Genomic DNA, 18,146 nt, shown 5'->3' on the forward strand with positions numbered 1-18,146 from the left:
AGTGAACCTGGAATTTCATGTTTTTTCAATGTCAGTTCTAAATCCATTCATATTCTCTGCACACTTTAGATTTTTCTCTTTTGAGTCCAGGATGCATGTCCCAGTAAAACCTGGCTGAGAATAAAAGATGCTGCCCTGAAAGCTGTCAGATGTCCTATTTGTAGTACCTGAAGCAAAAAAAAAAAAAAACAAACCTCTCTGTGTAAACTATTTTTCCTCTCAGATGCAGAAGAGATTACAGGCCAGATTCAGATGCATAAAGACTGAACGAGGTCCATCTCAGAAAAGTCAAAGTTGTCTCCTCTCTCCTAAACCTACAGCGATCAATGGCTAGCATGCCTGCAGCTGAACAAAGACACACAAAAATACTTTGAAAAATATGAACTATTTTTGTTAGCCTTCCCTAAAGCAAAGGGAACTGATAAAATTCTGTTATTTTTAATTTGAAGAATGGACGGTTGCTTGTTGATGAGGCTGAGTGGCAGAAGAGGTAACTGAGAGAGCGGTGGAAACATCTACTCCTGCTGTTAGAGTAAACACAGCCAGTGACGTGGGTAACAAGAGCGTGTGAGGTGCAGGCAGCCATGCAAGTAAACACAGGAATGATAAACGACACGCTATGAGATTAAATACAAAAGGCTCCTTAAGCGCCAAGGGCTGTGGTGCCAAGCTCCTGGCGCAGAGCTGCTGACCTGAGTGCTCAGCCAGTGCTGCCGTGAATGAATACTGAAAGAAAAGGGTCAGCCAAATGTAAGCTCACTGAAATGCAGTCACTTCCCTCAGAGGTGCAATTTGATGATGTTCCAGAGAACACAGGTTTGTGCATACTGTCCCCTCCTCTGGCTTGTGGGGTGTACTGTGGTTTTTTTGTGTGTGCTTTATTTTCTTCTTTGTTTTGTTTTTAAATATTGCTTCCTATCTTTGGAGTTTCCGCAAAAATAGAACCAGGGAAATCACTTCTGTTCTTATCTGAAGAAGGGTGGGATTCCGCTCTATTATTGGACAAATTGTTTCTTAAAAGCCCAAATGGCTTCTTTGCTATGTTTTGATAGCTTAGGAAAAGGAAGGAAGAGAGCAACAAAGGAAGGAAAGGTAAGGGAGACACCCCAACGAAGTGCCTGTGCACAAACTAGAAGCTTTATCTTGGTTGGATTGCTTTTAATTCTCCATCACAGAATATTTTTGTAAATATTGTCCTGTCTCCTTAATACAAGTTGCCTAAGGTGACAGAATAAGACGTTCAGCCTTAGAAAATGTCTGTTGCTGTTCTCCTCTAATGTGGAAGAAGGCAGTGACTTGCATGGGTTATGGACTGCAAAATGGTCCCTTAGTGCTTGGTGGTAGCAGCCCATGTGTGTGCAGACCCATAGTAGCTGAGTGCCAGCAACAAGCTGTGTGCAGGTACTTAACCTTTTATCTTAAGTTAATAGCTCCATAGAGGAAGCAGGAAATGCTACCACAACATGTGTGACACAGCTTGCTGCACCACTAGGGCAGTGCTGTTACCACAGCTTCAGCAGGACAAGCAGAAGGACTTTGGGAAGCCCACAGCACCCAGTTCAGACCTGTGGTCTGTCCATTGGCTCTGGGAAACATGAGCTTCCTTGGCTCACAGATAATGACAAAACAGAGAGCCTGGCTGCAAATGCTCAGCGTCATAAGGTTTCATAGACTTATACAGGCAAAAGCCATAGTTACCTTTTTTAGGCTCTCCTTTGCTTTCTTCCACAAAAAAACAAAACAAAACAAAAAACAAAAACAAAAAACACCTCTGTTTTAGCACAGACACTTTTCTGGTTAAATGTTACTAGCCAGAATAATTGCAAGTCCTGCTGTCTGGAAATTAAGGCAGTTTTCCATGCACAGATTTGGAAGGTTGACTTTACAGCTAATGAGAGAGCGAGCTATGAGGTGACAGCCTGAGCAGAGCCCTAACAAGAACAGATCTTCTGCCCTGAGTATCCTCAGTCTGGTCCTGTGTATCTCTGGAACACAGGCTGCCAGTCATGCTGAAGCGTGCCAAGCTGTCTGGAAGTTGTGATGTGGAAAATCTTGGGTCTGCAGAGAGGAAAGGCAAGTGTCTAATTTCAGTGTTCCACTGAGCTGTCCCAGCTCTCGTCCAGCCTGAGACGCCTGAATTTAGGAGTTTGCTCTGGGCTGCTTTTGGTAGTGAAACCAGTTATGCAGAAAGTAAGGCTGACAAGTCCGCATATACCCTCCTTACTGGTTCATGCTGGGGTAAGCCACAGGAGGGCATGATACCTGTCATGCTCTGGATATATTCACAGTCGGCTTTTACAGGCACAATATTCCACCCAGGAGGGGTGGCAGGCAATCAGCTAGCAGATCAGCTAGGGCTCAGGCACTTCACACTCCTGCTTGCTGATGTGGCCCATCAGTTCTTCCATGACTGGGATTCAAGCATAAAGTAAACACATGAGAGACCAAGTGCTCTCAGCTCTGAGGACATTTTTGTTTCACCACAGCTATCCCTTTTTAAGCATGTAAGAGAGATTCGTGCATCCAGAGTTTTTGCAGGCAGTCAGCAAAGTACTTTACAAAACTGAGGCAGAGCAGTGAACCTGCAATTTGGGAAGGAATCCAAGTGCATGAATCCTAAAGAAGGTAATAAAAGAGCAGCTCCTTAGTGATGAAAGGGAGATGGGGGGAAGGAAAAATGTGAAAATGAAGATTATTAGCACACAAGATCCTTCATTGTTCTGCACTGAGTGCATCTGCTTTTTGCTGTGCCTGAAATTTCACACTGCGCAAGTGAGCTGAAAACACAGTTCTCTTGCTCAGAATCTATTAAGAGCAATAAAATGATAATTCTACATTGCACAGCAAGCTATACTTTTGCCTCTTCTGGTTGTGTTTCTTTTGCTTTGTTTTTTGCTTGTTTGGCTGTTCTCATTTGATTTTAGCTAGAGGGGATGTGAGGTCTCGGGGGCTGCCCTGCTTTCCTCGGCATTACACAGATCATCACAGAAATATAATTTTAGATCAGACATTGCATAAGGAGTTGATTTACCCCTCCTATCTTTGATGTAGAGAAGGGTGGTTGTACCATTAATGCCTTTTGCATCACATTAGACTTCTGAGGTGCTTGGTGAGCACGCAGAAGCGGCTTCTCCCTCCCACTCATAGTAACCTCCTGCTTGGGCTCTTGGTGCTGGGACTGAACAGGCCATAGCTGGGCTAGAAAAGGGCCTGGCTGAGGCAATGCACTTTAGCTCAGCATTGGGGAACACCCATGAGATTAATGCACTCTGCTTGTGTGTTGTCAGACCACCCAGCCTGGTCTGGAGCTATCACACAAGGCAGATATGGTTAGAGACAGCACAATTAACAGCGAGGCAGAGCAGCGATCCCCTGATCACATACCCTGATCTTATTCCCCCGCCCCCTGAGTTTCTGAAGTGCTGAAATCTTTTCTTTGCTCTTTCTGGGAATACAAACCACATCCCCTGACTTATTACTTTCGAGACCTATTGATATTTTGGGAAATTCCACCACACCTAACTCACAGAGTTTTCTGTATGTATTTTACCCTCGTAACCAGTTTCCTTTCCCCCCACCCAAGGAAGGGTGTGATCTAGCTCCATGACTTTTAAAGGCCTTTTCAAATCTGTCTGAGGACTGTGTGCCTTCTGTGACATCAACAGGAAAAAAAATAAAATAAAAAAGAGGGAAAAAATAAAGCGTGCAAACAATAGCGTTAGAGTAAATATTATCTCACTGTGATTAAACCCCAGTGCCTCAAAATCAAAGAGCATGTGGAAAACCTAACCTCTTTCCTTCAGGCAAGCAATTAAAACTTAATGAAAGGAGACTGGATGATGAATGTGTAAAAACTGAAGGAGCAGAAGGAAAAAAAAAAAAAAGGAAGGATGGAAAGAAAGAATCCAGAAACTTGTGTTTTGAGTTCTCAGTTTTCCATTTTTTGGCATTAGTGAGCAGCCTTCTTCCAGAGAAATTTTCCTTAAAAGAACCTCTTGCTCCCAAATTTAACCCTTCCATATGCAACTCTTTGGGGAAACAATCACAGCTTGACTGTCAAGAAACTATAGCTGTGTAGACATAAGACTTCGGTATTGTCACAGACTTTTGTGTGATGTCTTCAGCTTTGGAAAGTATGACTAATTGATTTTAACATTCAAAACTTAGCTGAACTGGGATGTGTTTTTCTTCTCCCAGCTGTCTCCAAAAACTCTCCACAGAAGGGAAAGCCATCCTTTCCTGTAACTTTACCATCACCCACCTGGGTTACTAAACAGCAGCCACAACTTGTGACGATGCCCCAAGAGTTCAGGTTACTGGGGGAAAACAAGCCTGGGAACTTGTGTCCCCAGGCACCCACCTGCAGCCTGGCAAGGGGACAAGAAGCCAGAGCTGCCTGGAGATCACATGCTTGCAGGACAGGCAGGCCTGGCTGTCAGATGAGGCTTGGCAGGTCCCATCAGGGTCTTCTCCAGACCACTGGGCACTCACCAAAAGTCAGCAAAAAGTCACCAAACTACCAGCACAGCTCATTTTTTGGCAAGCTGACATTTTCTAGGGAAGCATTCTCATGGAGATGCAAGAAGGGAGTGTGTTTTAGCCGGCTGTCGTTACCACACTTGTTCTCAAATTGAAATAAAACTTTAACTGTATTCTCGATTGCATGAGAGATTGGTTTGTGGAGCTTAAGGGCTGCAAATGAGGTAAACCAGGATAATAAGACAGAGAGAGAAAAAAAGAGAAGATATCTGCTTGTAAACTAGGCCCTTCTGTAACAGTAAAAGTTGATTTATTACCCTAAGCTTTTTATCTGGATGTAAAGTCCTTAGGAGAGAGGTATTCATGAACATACCTACTGCAAACTGCATGTCAAACAAACAGTGTACACTTCCAGATGTTTTATACCTAACCCTTTGGATTATATATATATATATATATATATATATATATATGTTTCAAAGACAATCACAGAATCTTCAGTCTGTGCTTCCCCCCCTCCTGCCCTCAACTAAGCAAGACATTCACTGGAGGAATTGAGATAAAGTCCTAGGATGGTGCAGCATTTTCTGAGATTTGTTGTGACCAAATGATTCACATTATTGCTCCTGCTAAATTTTTCAACCTTGCTGTGAGTGGGGCCTGTTTAAGAAAGGACCTCTGATGTGCTGACTGCATTTCTGTAGAGTAAACGCCTTCTTATTACTCTTCCTTTCTCAGGCAGCCTAATCCACTCTGACTGTGAATGAAGCACCTTTGAAATAAACACAAAAACAGAAAGGCAGGAATAAGCTTCATCCCTACAGAGGAAAAAAATAAAGTTTTTGTCATGCTAAGCACTTGGGTTTCTCGGACTGCAAACTATAGCTTTAGCAGTCCTGTTTCTTGTCAAACACAAACTACGTCCAAATCCGCTGTGGAAAAATGAACTCCTTAAAATTAAGACAGTTTCCACTACTGTAATGTCTAGACCAACAGGCAAATGAAAAAGGTCACTTGCCAAGAGTAGCCTGTGATAGACAGGTAGCAAAACTCAAGGGCTGTACTCTTTATTGCTGTAAAGAGACACAGCTTCACTGATACTGAGAGCTGCAGCCATTTACAGGCAGCAAGGAGTACCTTTAAATGCAGATTTACTTAGCAGTAGCCTGACTTACAAATATTTATGGCATGTATTCAGCAATATTTTTGGCAGTACAGTCCCAGAGGACTGTCTGATTAATCCTACTGCAGACCAACTATAAAGCATATTTTGGCAGTTGGAGTACGGTTGCTGATGAACGTCCACTGCTTTCATGGGTGTTCAGAGAGCATGTATTACATAAAGAAGTGTCTTGAAAAGTGACTTCCAAATTTATGATTCCAAACATCACTGAATGTGAGCTTTTAGAGGTATATGCTCTCTCAAAAAGTTCAGCTATTTCTCTTCATCAAAGGCAGGCAGAAGTAGGAACTCTCAAAGATGCAGGTTCTCCAGCTTTGTCACAGCTAAAGCAGACACCTGTGCACACTGATCTTTGTGCTCCAGACTTTAGGGACAAACACATGCTTACCTTCTATTGGTATCAATAGGACTTACGCACCTAAGTGTTTGGGATAAGCTAGTCTAAATAAATTAGGCAAAACAAAAGTGACTTTTGCTAGCTCAAGCTGTTGTGTACTGAAGTCCTCCCATGCCCCTAGCATCTTTGGTAATGGCATTGAGACACGGAGGGAGCTCTATGTTTCAATTATGTTCTTCTAGTCTTTGCATGCAGAGAGACACTAGGCTGTTTGCTATTTCCAGACACTAAAGATTCCAGATTCCTCTTTGCCTGCACTCCTGTGCAAGAGCAGGACTGTAGGCTTGCTTCTCTCAGAGCACTGCCATGAGCACATGCTCTTTGCAAGATGATGAATATAAGATTGTTTCTTACTGTGTTTAAAGTTGGCCAAAGAAGCCAAACAGGGACACCCCTTCCAGTAGTGGAGCAAGGAGGTTGTGAGTGACTCAGAATTTCCTCCTCTCAACTTTTACTTGGGTCACTAGTCAAGCCTGACCTTACTGCAATGACTCTGGTATTTGTAATGTTGTAGAGCAACAGGTACTAGGCAATTCAATCACATAAACTTCTCCTGAGACACCACACGTAGGAGTTCAATGTTCAGCGATAAGTTATCAGTGCAAGTATAATCTTTTCTAACCCTGACTGTTGCCATGCTTGAGATTATGAGATTCCAAAGGTGATTTCATACAGTGTTACAAACTGGTCCCAGAGTTAATGCTGAATTCACAATAACACTTCATATGACTTCTCCAAATGCTAGCCTGTGTCCTGCAGAGTGGTGATCATTGGCTTAGAAGGGCTGCAGAACTTTTCTCCTGTGCTTGAAGTTTTTCCTTTGCAGGAAATGTTTCTGTGAAGCCTTACTATTAGGCAGCTCTACTCTCTAATCTGGTAGGGCCCCCTCTGATCATGTCGTTAGATAGCACGGCAGTATTTTAGACAACTAGCTCTTGATGAACAGGCTTACAGCTACATTACTAATGAGCAGCTGTTAGCATGAAAACACAGAAGTTTAGAAAACACGCAAAAAAATGCATGCTGTTAGCTGTAACGCTTTGTCCTGGCTCCTCCCTCTGAAATAAGTTCTGTAACATTTGTATGGCACAGCACCTCCACCTGCAAAATGGGACTAACAGTACAGTACCTTGCTATCCTAGGAAGTCTCTGGGAGGCTAAACAAATTCTGTCACAAGTTTCTCAGATACCTGGACATACTGAGGCAAATACCACCATTAGGTATATAAATACAGACTTGAGACTCAGAAGCTGTATGCAAGTCTACTGGAGGGCAGGGGCAGCATGCAGAGGCCAGAGTGGGCAAGAGTAGAAATCTGAAAACGATGGTGGCTCTCCAAGTTTTGTGAAGGAGCCAGTCCTACTGCTACTTCTCACTAGTGCTGCTGCTGATAAATGCCATTAGGCCTGATCCTGCTGGGATTCTGCCATCTCCCTCCATGTGCGTACAGAGGAGAGAAAATCATGAAACTTCTACTCTAAACTCATGACCATAACAGAGACAGCACAAACTTGCACAGTTTTCATTTTGTTGGTTTGTTTCTCTAATATGTTTCTCTAATATGACCTTCTCCAAGGTTTTACAGCTCCTATTTATTTCTAGGTTTGATTGTCACACTGTGATTGCTGAGATACAAAAAAAAAAAAGGAAAACAAAGAGTGTGAGGAATAAACAAGACAAGGAGGATTGGTTAGTAAAGTACAGGCAGTTCTTTTCCCTTTACATGGCATGATGCTTAAAGTCTTTCATTGCCAGGGTTACAAGCAGCTTTTCACAAGCATTTCTGGTTGGGAATATAGTATTTCTTCCCAGTGACAGTATTTTGTTTGTCTTGGCATGCAGGCATTGTAATCAATTCTATATATTAAAGCACTGTGCCTTAGCACAAATCCCTGTTTTACAAACCCTATTTACTTAGGTTTCTTCCTTGCCCAACAAATTATCTAAAAATAGATAATCAAGACCTAATACTTTACATCTACGTCATTCCTTTTGGCTTAAGTGAGGTAAGGAATGTAGTTCTTTTTCTCTTCTCTTTCACCAACTGTATGGATCTTTTAGTAAAGAGATAAGTCCCCTTTCTCCTTCCTCCTCTTTTTTGTCTTGCTTGTGAACAGCCAACAAGCCACAAAAGCCTTGTTATGACAATGCCCCCTTCTTTTGCTTGTGTCACACTAGCATTGCCAGAGATAGGGCACTGGAATTACTGGCCAGAGATAACCTCTCCCACCCATGTTCTTTTCTGGTCACAGTAACCCACAGATATTTCTGTTCCAACATACTGCATTTCAGCCATAACTGCTTCATCCTTGGAGTCACAGTCAGTCTGGGTTTGGTTCCAGAAGAGTGGATTTCACCTTCTGATTTCAAGAATACTGGAATAGCATCCTTCGAGAACTTGAGGGGATGCAATTTTGTGGAACATGGGGATTTAGCACAAAAAGATGCTGTTGCCATCAAATGAGGAAGAACTGGGGCATTACCATAATACAACTGCACCCTACAGGAATTAGTTTCTGAAAGTAGCTTTCAGACAAGTCGGACTAAGAAATACTAGCAACCAGCACAGATGTATTTGTTATGCTCAATGCTTCCTATCTTCCCATGGCTCAATCAAAATAACTTTTGTATTCTCCAGTATTTAACTTGTACATGAACGGTAGAAGAAGACCTGACCTTAGGTCAGATCTGTCCTTGGTTTACAGTCACATCTTCACCGAATTTCACACAGTAAGCAAAAGATAGAAATATACAGACATCTAAGGTTAAATTCTAAAATTGCTGAAATCCACATGAATTTCCTCCCTGGCATACAGGGGACTTGGGTATTATCTTAGAAGAATGTTTGAAGAGTGGAATGAAGAATAAAAGAAACTTGGGTGAAAGAACAAAGGGAGGGAATAAGTTTTCAAAATGCTTATGAGTGAAAAAAGGGAGAAGATAACAGACTGAGTAGCAGAAAGGAACTCTAGACCAGAAACAACCCTGGGTTTAGTCACACTGAAAGTGAAGTCAGGAGTGATGGAGAGATGTACTTGGGGTCTCCCACACAAGTCAGTTCCTGTTCCGTTAACACCCTAAGTAGTAATAGGGACCTCAATCACTTCAGTAGATGAAGCCTTATCTGATAGACTACTGCAACAAAAGTAAAGAGTGACAACCCCCAAAATAACACCACCGGGAGAATACCAGGAGCAGTGAAACAGACCCAACTCTGCACCTGGAAGCTATGCCACCTCTGAGGAGTTGTCACATTCCCAGGCAGAACATGAGTATGCTCTGTTTCTTTATTTTCTGTAAACAATAAAAAGTACATGACTTTTGTTTCCCTATAGAAAAAGAAAGAAAGAAAATATCAGAGCTGAATGAGCAGGTAATTTCTTTGTATGTTAATCCAGGGATATGAAGTATACCTAAGGATGTTTGTCCTAGTTAAACAGTGTAAGTAACTACTTCACATTACCTAAAGAAAGCAAACATCCTAGCCTGACAAGAAGGTTTCTGAGGTCAAAACCTCTCTTTTTTTTAAAAAACTTTTTTAAAGGCTTGCTCTTTCTTTGTCTAGCTTGCTCCATCTAGAATTACGTAATCACCTCCTCAAACCAAAGTGTTCATTTCAACCAGACCAGGGGCACAGGAAGCATTATGGAACAGGGTGGACTTCCCCCTTTTCAACTACCTTACTAATTCCTATTCTTGCAGTGCCACTGGGTTACATAGGAAGTGTGATCATGCAGCACAGGAAGGATGGACGGTGACAAGAAAAGTCAGGGAGTTGTCATAACCATGCAGGACCATTATTTTGCTACTGGGATAAAAGTGCTGCTTAGTTGTGGACAACTAGGAAGCATTTCAGGAGGTCTAACAATGACACTGTGCTCTTTTACTCCCAATTGCCTGATATTTTCTGAGGAGAGGCACGGCTTTCCTAAGTGGGTACAAAGTCCACCTGAACTGGTCTGAAGGGGGAGTAGAAAGGAGCATGAGAGGAATTTGACCTCAGACTTTAAAGCAGTTATTTGAGAGACAATAATAATTAAAGAAAAAAAAAGCCACCAGATGCAGATCAAAGTTTCCAAAGTCACAGGGTATCTTGGTCGGTCTGTATCTCAAACAATCTCCCTTTCCTGGTTACTCTTACTGCCACGAGATAAACTGACAGCAGCTTTGAAAACGAAGTCTAAACTTTCCCAAGTTTGGGTATGAGAGATCTGCAAACCCTGGGCTGAGCTCAGACATCAGAAAGGCATAAGGATGAGTGTACATTTGCCTAGGCATCCCTCAGACATCTCACATTAAGCTTTATCCACCACTGTAGGATGTGGGCTCCTTTACATCACACTCTGCCCATCTTCGGTCCAAAATCTCCAAGCGTGTACCGTGCGTGACATTTCTAAATCACCTCCCCGTTGCACTGATGCTGCAGTTACTTTTGGCAGAGAAAGTAAAGTTTTTCCTTCCCCCCCCCCCCCCTTTTTTCCTAATCGCACAACATTACGGTATGTCTGTATGCTAATCTACAGCCCCATAAGTGAAGCAGTGCCTTGCCCAGACATTTTAAAGCAGGATCAAGTGGAATTAAGTGGAGTAATATTAAGACAGAAGTCTGCAAATTTGTGTCTCCCGAAAGAGTGTGTCTCACCTCTAAAGGGTCTTGAAGGTCCAAGTCCCTCTTTTTATTTAATGGGGGACAGAGGGATGGGCTGCCTATTTTTGCAAATGTAGTTGCTTTTTATTTTTTTTTTAAATATAAAGTTGCTTTTTATTATTATTATTGTTGTTTTGGATAAGGAAAATGTTTGGATGGTGGGTTTTTTTTAGGCAGCACATCCCATTTGCCCCCCAAAACGCGACTCCTCAAAGCTTCAACCCCGCTAACCCGAGCCCTAGCAGCGGGCATTGGGGCTCCCCGGCGCCTCACCTTGTACTTCATGGCTGCGGAGGGGCTGCCGGGCAAGGCTCAGTGCCGTATAGCCACCATCACCATCCCCGTCACCATCCCCGTCGCCGCCGCGTCTCGCCGCCGCGCCGCCCGCCGCGCCGCCAGGCTCCCCCGTTCCGTCGCGTAGCGCCCCTCCCGTTGGGCGCCTGCCCACACCAGGGCCACGCCCCGCCCGCCCCTCCCCGCCCCGCTGCAGTTCTCCCGCTCCTGCCGTTGCGCGGCGGGGCCGTGAGGGAGGCGGCGCTGAGGGAGGCGGCGCTGAGGGAGGCGGCGCTGAGGGAGGGGCGGGCGGCCTTGGGGCTGAGAATAGGTGGCGGCTCGTGGTTCGACGGCAGGAACCGGCAGGGGAAATAAACATGCAGCGGCCCTCCGCGGTTCCTAAATCGTGTCCCTTAGTCAGCCACGATTACTGTAATGCCCGTAATAGAAATCTTTGTGTGTGGGATGTACGCCAGCTTGCTGAGATAAAAGGGAAATAAATTCTCTGCTTTTTGCCCAAGTTGGCTCTCACCCAGCGTTTCTAGGTCACAGATGGACTCAAGACTATTTCTAGTGGCCTAAGGAAAAACAGCAAAGAATAATCTTCTACTACCAGTCTGCAAACATAACTTCATTTCACAGTACAGTGATAGTCTGAAATTCTCATGTGGCTCGTCCTCTAGAGAGAGATCCTATTGCTGAAATGGCTTCATAGCCTCTAAAGAATGCGATACTTTTATCTGTAATTCCTCCATTACCTAGTTCTAGGCTAAAATAAGTGGTGGTACTGTACATATTTACCAAATGCGTGCAGAAATGTGTATTTTTTCAGTACTCTTTCTTGCCTGCACATGCCCTGGTAGTTCATGGAGTACAAGTCCCTGTCAATACAAAAGATACCTCAGTCTTCAGTGAGAAACGAAACCTTCAGCTTCTGCAGTGCAGAGCGTGACTCTGCAACTGTGCTCCCTACTCCTATGGGGATTTTTTTCTGGGTTTTTCTTTCTGTTTTCTTCCCCTCACCCCGTTTTTCAAAATAGATATTATTTTATATTGCTGAGTTTTGGGCAACACTGTTCTGAGTGTACCATCAAAATAAATTTGAGTAGCTTCAAAAGAATACAGCTCATTTGTATGCTGTATCCTTAAGACAACTTATTTAAGGAAAGAATTGTTTCAGTGATTATGCATGACCAGCTTATTGTTAGGAAAGTACAAATCTCCTTGGTGTGTTTCTACAAGTAGAGAGTTTGACCTTTGATTTTATTTATGTATTTATTTATTTATTGCGTGTTTTTGCCCTTCATACTGCAGGGATAAAAATTTCTCCTAGGGTACGTTTCCCAAGGACAGAGGATGCAACGGCCAAGGTGGTAGTGTGGTGCTGGACTAACAGCCAAATCCTGCTCCCTGAATGAGCCCTGTATAATCTCTTGATCTGAAAGCCTCCATTTCTAGCACCATTATCATGAAGATTAATGCATTAGAGATTGTAAAACTACATTAATAAGGACCAGACAGCTATCAAAGACAAAAATAAGAAAAGCAGAATCCTACTTCTGACTCCACCTATATGTAAATGCAGAGTGTGTCTGTTTTCCAGTCATCCCACCAGTACTGATATTTTTCGTGTAAAAGGTGTTTTTCCTTTTTCAGAGGGCTTTACAATCACATTATGAAACCTAAGCACATTTGAGAAGCTGTGCCTCCTGCTTTTGTTTTAGCTTGCATTGCCTCTGATACATTTAAAATGTCCCTGACTGAGTTTAATCTGAGGTAACAGATGTTTTAATGTGAAATTCTAGTTGGGTTATTGCCTACTATGTATTGCTTTGCATTTATCTGTCTCCATAACTCATGCTAAAAATCTGTAATTAAACACCACCAGAATGAAACTTTGGACATCAAACCCCAAAGTTTATCGGTGTTGATAGCAGTATGTTACAATTGTAAGGAAACAGATACAAGAGTAAGTATTTTACAGGGAGGAAAACAGATTGCCATCTCTCACCACCTCTTCAGTAAAGTCCCACTGCTCACTTGATTCATGCACCCTCCTTTCCCCTCTCACCTGCTCCATTTACAATCTTAGCTTTTCTTTGCAGTTTGGGGGGGGGTTAATTTCCCAAAGGGTGAAATACTCCTGCTTAGTGTGACACCTCTAGCAGAGCTAGCAGTGTGGCGGAGCTCCCCAGTCTATCATGAATATCAGGCATTAGATATACCTTGAAAGAGATTTGTAAATACGATCCTCTAACCTTGACACGGTACCATAAAAAGTGACAGTTGTGGAAAGCACACATTTGTGGTTAGCGCAAGCACTTTGCTTTTCTCGATGACCTTGTCAAGGGCGATGTCTTTACTATGTAAAGACTTTATTTCACATGTAGTCTTGGGAAGTTTTAAATTGGTTGCCTTGGATAATCAGCTGAATTATATAATGGAACACACTGATGAGGAAGCCAAGGTCTGGCTTCACTGATGTATGTGTTGTAGAGGCAACTTGAGATATTCTGGCAGGATTTATAACAACAGGGCCCTATTGAAGTCCGCAGGAGGGTAATTCATGTAATGTGTATTTTTGCTTCACAGCCCAGCAATGATTTGAATCACTGCCTCATATTTTATGCTGCTGCAGTTCTAGTGGAGTAGCAAATGTGTTCTCTGACTTCGCCTTCTGCCTGCATTGATGGCCTTTGTTTCTTTGCTTTTGCTGAGGGCAAATTAATATTACTCTCTGCTCATTTGGGCAACCCAGTGCCCTTCTCCTGCTCTTATACATCACCCTGGTGAGCTTATTGCTTGCTTTATCTCTCACTGTGCCACTGGCTGGTGCCCTCCCCATGCTCTCCTGATTGCCAGCCAGGGCTCTGAGGTATTTGGGGGCCAGCAGCAGGTGAGATGGTCCTGCCACCAAAGGGGGGCTTGCCAGCCAGGCTCCGCGGCATACCCAGCACAACCCTCAGTGTGCACCATGAAACAAAGCCATCAGTCAGGCTGGGAGGGAAACAGCCATGGAAGCAAATCAGCCAGCTATCGTCCTGTGACAACTGATAGGAGACAAACACAAGACAGATATCCTACTCTGAAAGGTTACTGAAACAGAAACCCCTTGTTCTGCTTTCCCCATGATACAACCTGGGAAAAGAGAGGCACAGCGGAGTGTCTCCCTCACACTTGAAAAATCCTTTTCAGAAGGAGTCTGTGAGCTTGGTGTTTTGGAAGCACTGAACGACTTTTTTTTTTTTTTTTCCCTCACACAAATCCGTGGCTATCCTTTGGATAATGTTGTGCAGCATCTGCATCACTTCTTGCTGTGATACTTGGCCAGGGGATTGGGATTAAAATTAGTTTAGTTATAGTGCCACTGCACTTTAAGAGCAAAGGAGGGTACTGCTGATTAACGTCGATCCTGCCACCTACATAATGCTACGCAGACTGGTTCAGCTGGTATTCAGTGGCCAGAATTTCTTCGCTATAGAATGGTTTTGTACACAGTCAGAATGGTGGAATTTGCTTGCTTGGAGAAATCTATGAAAAGAAGATGAAATGCTGCTGTTTCCTGAAAAGAACATGAACAAAAATTCACCACTGACGTGGGCTGGCTTCTATGTCTGTCTAGACAGAAAGGCCCTCTCTCCCACCTCACTAGGAGACAATGAGAAAAAGATTTCATTCTCACCCAAAGAAGGGAATATTTTGCATTTCAGTAAATCAAAACAAAACCTGCTCCATTTTTCTCCGACCAGTGAAGGAAATCTTTTCAAGCTAGGAGTTTATTCCATGCGACAGTAACAGAAGTCTGTCCTGCCAGGCAGGATAGTGGTCCAGGGTGGATATTGTATCCAAGGTGGATAGTGATCCACCCTATCCAGGGTGGATAGTCATCCCTGTCATGGTCAGGTTTAAATGCAAGGGTCAAGCTGTGAAAGAAAAATTGTTAATTGAAGTATCTTTTAAAATTTGACTCTCCTTTGCTGTTCTACATAAGATGCCTGTGGCTAAAGCCACAGAGCAGGTTCACTTGCCTTGGTCAAGAATACTACGTTTCCTTTAGCATGTATGAACTAATCGTACAGGCATCCCACATCCTTTCTGAAGAAAGCACAAAGACAGTTTCACATTCTCAAGAAGGGCATTTTACGCAGCTTTACTCAGTTTCTTCAGGAATCACTCATTTAACTTTCCAAGTCAACCATCAAAGTCCTGTTTAGTGGTGCTCTTTCAGATAAAAGGAATAAATGCAGCTCCCTCTGTCCTCTCTGTTTTGCTTCAAATGCCAGCCAGAAAGAAATATATTGGTGTCCTCCCACCTAAAAAGTTTTGAAAGTGAATCCAGACTTTGTTAGCTTGGGAAATCATGGAAAGCAATTGCAGTTTAGTTATTCTGGCACTGGGATCTCTCTGAGCGACCAGCCTGATCCAGTGATTAAAAACTGCAAAATCTGTTCAGATTTAAATAAAGGATGAAAATAAATACTGCTACAATTTCCACTTGTTATTCGAAGCAGGCAGTCAGGTTCTCAGGAGGAAATGAACATGGGAAAGGGAAACAGTGGAATCACTATTAAAACAGCATGAGGGACCCATCTCACCCTGGGGAAAGGAAAGGAGAGAACATAAAATCAGAACAAAATGAATTTATCTCTGGTCCAAGGCTGAGTACTGACTGCAGATGATGATGCAGAAGAAGCAGCTGCCCCAGCGGAGCAGAGCATCTGGGTCAGCCAAGGGGACTTCTCATCCTGGGCAGCATAGGCAGGACTTTGTGGAAGACAAAGCAATTGCAGTCACACTGCCACCTGCAGTGCAGGCAGCCAAGGCAAGCCAGAGACCTGGGCACCTCGATACCATGTGTGTGCTGGGTAGGAGAGACAGCAGAAGCTGGTGCTGTTGCAGGCAATTTCTGCCCTTTGAAATAGCCGCAGCATTGGGGCAGACTGGGTCCCCAGTGCTTGCCTGCCCATGACCCAGTGGTGGTGAGAGGGCAAGAAGAATTTAAGGTATGTGGGGAAGGCTGGAGACAGAAAAGAAGATCAGGATGCAGCATGCACTGGCCTATTCCTTCCAGAGATACTGTAAAAGGGTTATTCATTTCCCAAACAAATAAAACAGTCTAACAGTCATGCTGGTAGAATACACTCCTTTATTTTCTGCTCTGGCACCGAATGTTTTTAATACATGGGATAAAAAATACAGGCTTGCTTCCAGATGTGTGGTGTGCATGCCATTTGACCTACTGATGCCAAAAGAGTTTTTGTTTTGTTTAGTTTTTCTTAAGAAAAGATGAGAAATAGCAAAGCAAAAGGCTTCTTTCTAGTTCACAGATGTGTGGATGAAATATGATAGATGTCATACAGGGAGGTTGCTCAAGAGAAAAGATATTCTTAGGCATCATAGCTAGTTTAAGATGAAAGGAATCCAGAACTGGAACCAGAATTGCCTCAGGTGAGAAGTTTCCCTGTAGCTTAGGCATGTTAAGCTTTTCGTGCAGTGAATTTTTGGTCAAGGCTAGGCAGCCCACCACAGCACTGTTATCCCAGTTTGGAATCAGGCTCTTTGAATACGTGCATTTGGCATAGTGGGTTTGTAAGAATGAAGGATGACTCAAATAGCACACAGCTCACCCAAGGGAGATGGTCTCTTCTGTGGACTGTGGCAAGTTCCGCCTGCAAAGGAGCCCTTCATGAAGGAAGGGTTGTGAGCATGGACAATTAAACAGGAAACAGGTCTGGAATAAAGACGTTCACTTTGCTGTGTCAAAAGTGCCACACTAGTATTTAATATCTAGGAAGGTGAGATTTGCTAGAGAAGCATCAAGTTGTTTTTTCTCAGCAGGTGCACACAGACACATGCAGCAATACGCACCAATTCCCATCCCCAGAAGTTTTATCTTGAAGGGTTTTTTTCCCCTGAACTTATGTGGAGGGAGGCTGTACAGAAACCTGGAGCAACAAAATGGCATATGAAGTGGGGTGTGCATTGATGTCCTTAAAAGCCTATTTTAAATAGATTTAAAACTACATCAAATTCCTTGAAATCACATGAATCCTCTTTGCAGAGGATTTCTACATTGTAGCCCCATTTCATGGACACAGGACCAAAAAAGCCCTTGCCCAAATACTCTCCTCCTCCCTGATTTGCAAAATGTGCATTACTTCAGCCTGTCAAAAAATCACAATTGCCCCTAAAGTGCAATCTCTCCCGATTTTGTCCATCAGTTTTACACATTGTTCAGGTAATCATCCCATGACTAGACTAGGCAACTGTGTCCATTTTGTTTGCAAAGCCTGTGTTTTTTAATTGTTTTTTTTTTTTTTTTTTTATTTTTATCATTCTCTGCTTTTAGGAACCTCTTATTGAATATCTCCCTTGTTTCTTTTAGTGTAGGTGATCTGCTGTTGTATTTTATATCCTCATATTTTTCCTCTCCCCATCTCCCATCACCCTTGATTTCAAAGCACCAAAGCATTTACCCCGGGTAGGGCCAGCAGGTCGGTTGTTGTCCACTAGCAGCAACCACTCCATTCCAGTGGGAGGAGGGAAATCAAAAAAGAAAATTTAATGAAATGTAAATTAGGGATTTAAAAAAAAAAAATCAGTCCAAAGGGGAAGCGCCTGTTTTGCCTTTACCACTAAGCTTCCCATGAAGTCACAGACTAGAGGTGAGTTGAGGTTTGAGGAATTTCAGGGAAATTTGCTCCTTTTGGATGTGTTTGGAAGGAGAATATGCAATTGGAAAGAGACAATATTTTCTCTCTTTTGCCTCAGCCAGATCTGTGAAGATCCGTTGATACCCATAACAATTGAGAAAAGCATGTGAAAAGTCTCACACTTATTTTTCTCTTCTTTGGGCCTTAGTGTTTAAACTCTCATCTCATACTCAGTGTAAATTTGCATCTCCACAAAACTGCCAAAAATGGTTATCTTTGCTTCCATCTAAATCTGCTTATGGTCTGCTCTCCCAAAATAATTCTTTAAAGGAAAATGACTTATTTCCAAACTCCTCCTCCTCTTCTGTTATTTGCAATGAGCAATTCAGTCCAACGTCATTTAAGGAAAAAGTCATTGCGTTACTGCCTGCTGCAGGACTCTCAGGAAACAATAGTAGAAGAGAAGGAACGTGGGAACTCTGCTCCTTCTCTTTTCCATTGCTATCATTTGT

General features: G+C 43.0%; 1 protein-coding gene across 2 annotated transcripts in view; it reads right to left on the reverse strand.

The window, feature by feature from the left end:
* The window catches only part of NEDD9 (neural precursor cell expressed, developmentally down-regulated 9), a 98,288-nt gene that overhangs the window by 27,203 nt on the left and 52,939 nt on the right, over window positions 1-18,146 (reverse strand). The window contains exon 1 of one of the 2 annotated variants that reach the window (XM_083827546.1): window positions 10,982-11,154. The exons of the other annotated variant lie outside the window; for it this stretch is intronic. Within the exon in view, the coding sequence (XP_083683672.1) occupies window positions 10,982-10,993 (12 nt within the window). The 5' untranslated portion in view covers window positions 10,994-11,154. Of the gene's footprint in view, window positions 1-10,981; window positions 11,155-18,146 lie in introns of those variants that run through there. 2 annotated transcript variants of the gene reach the window in all.

Source organism: Anser anser (genome assembly GCF_964211835.1).
Source record: "Anser anser genome assembly, chromosome: 2".
In the NCBI taxonomy this organism is placed as follows: Eukaryota; Metazoa; Chordata; class Aves; order Anseriformes; family Anatidae; genus Anser; species Anser anser.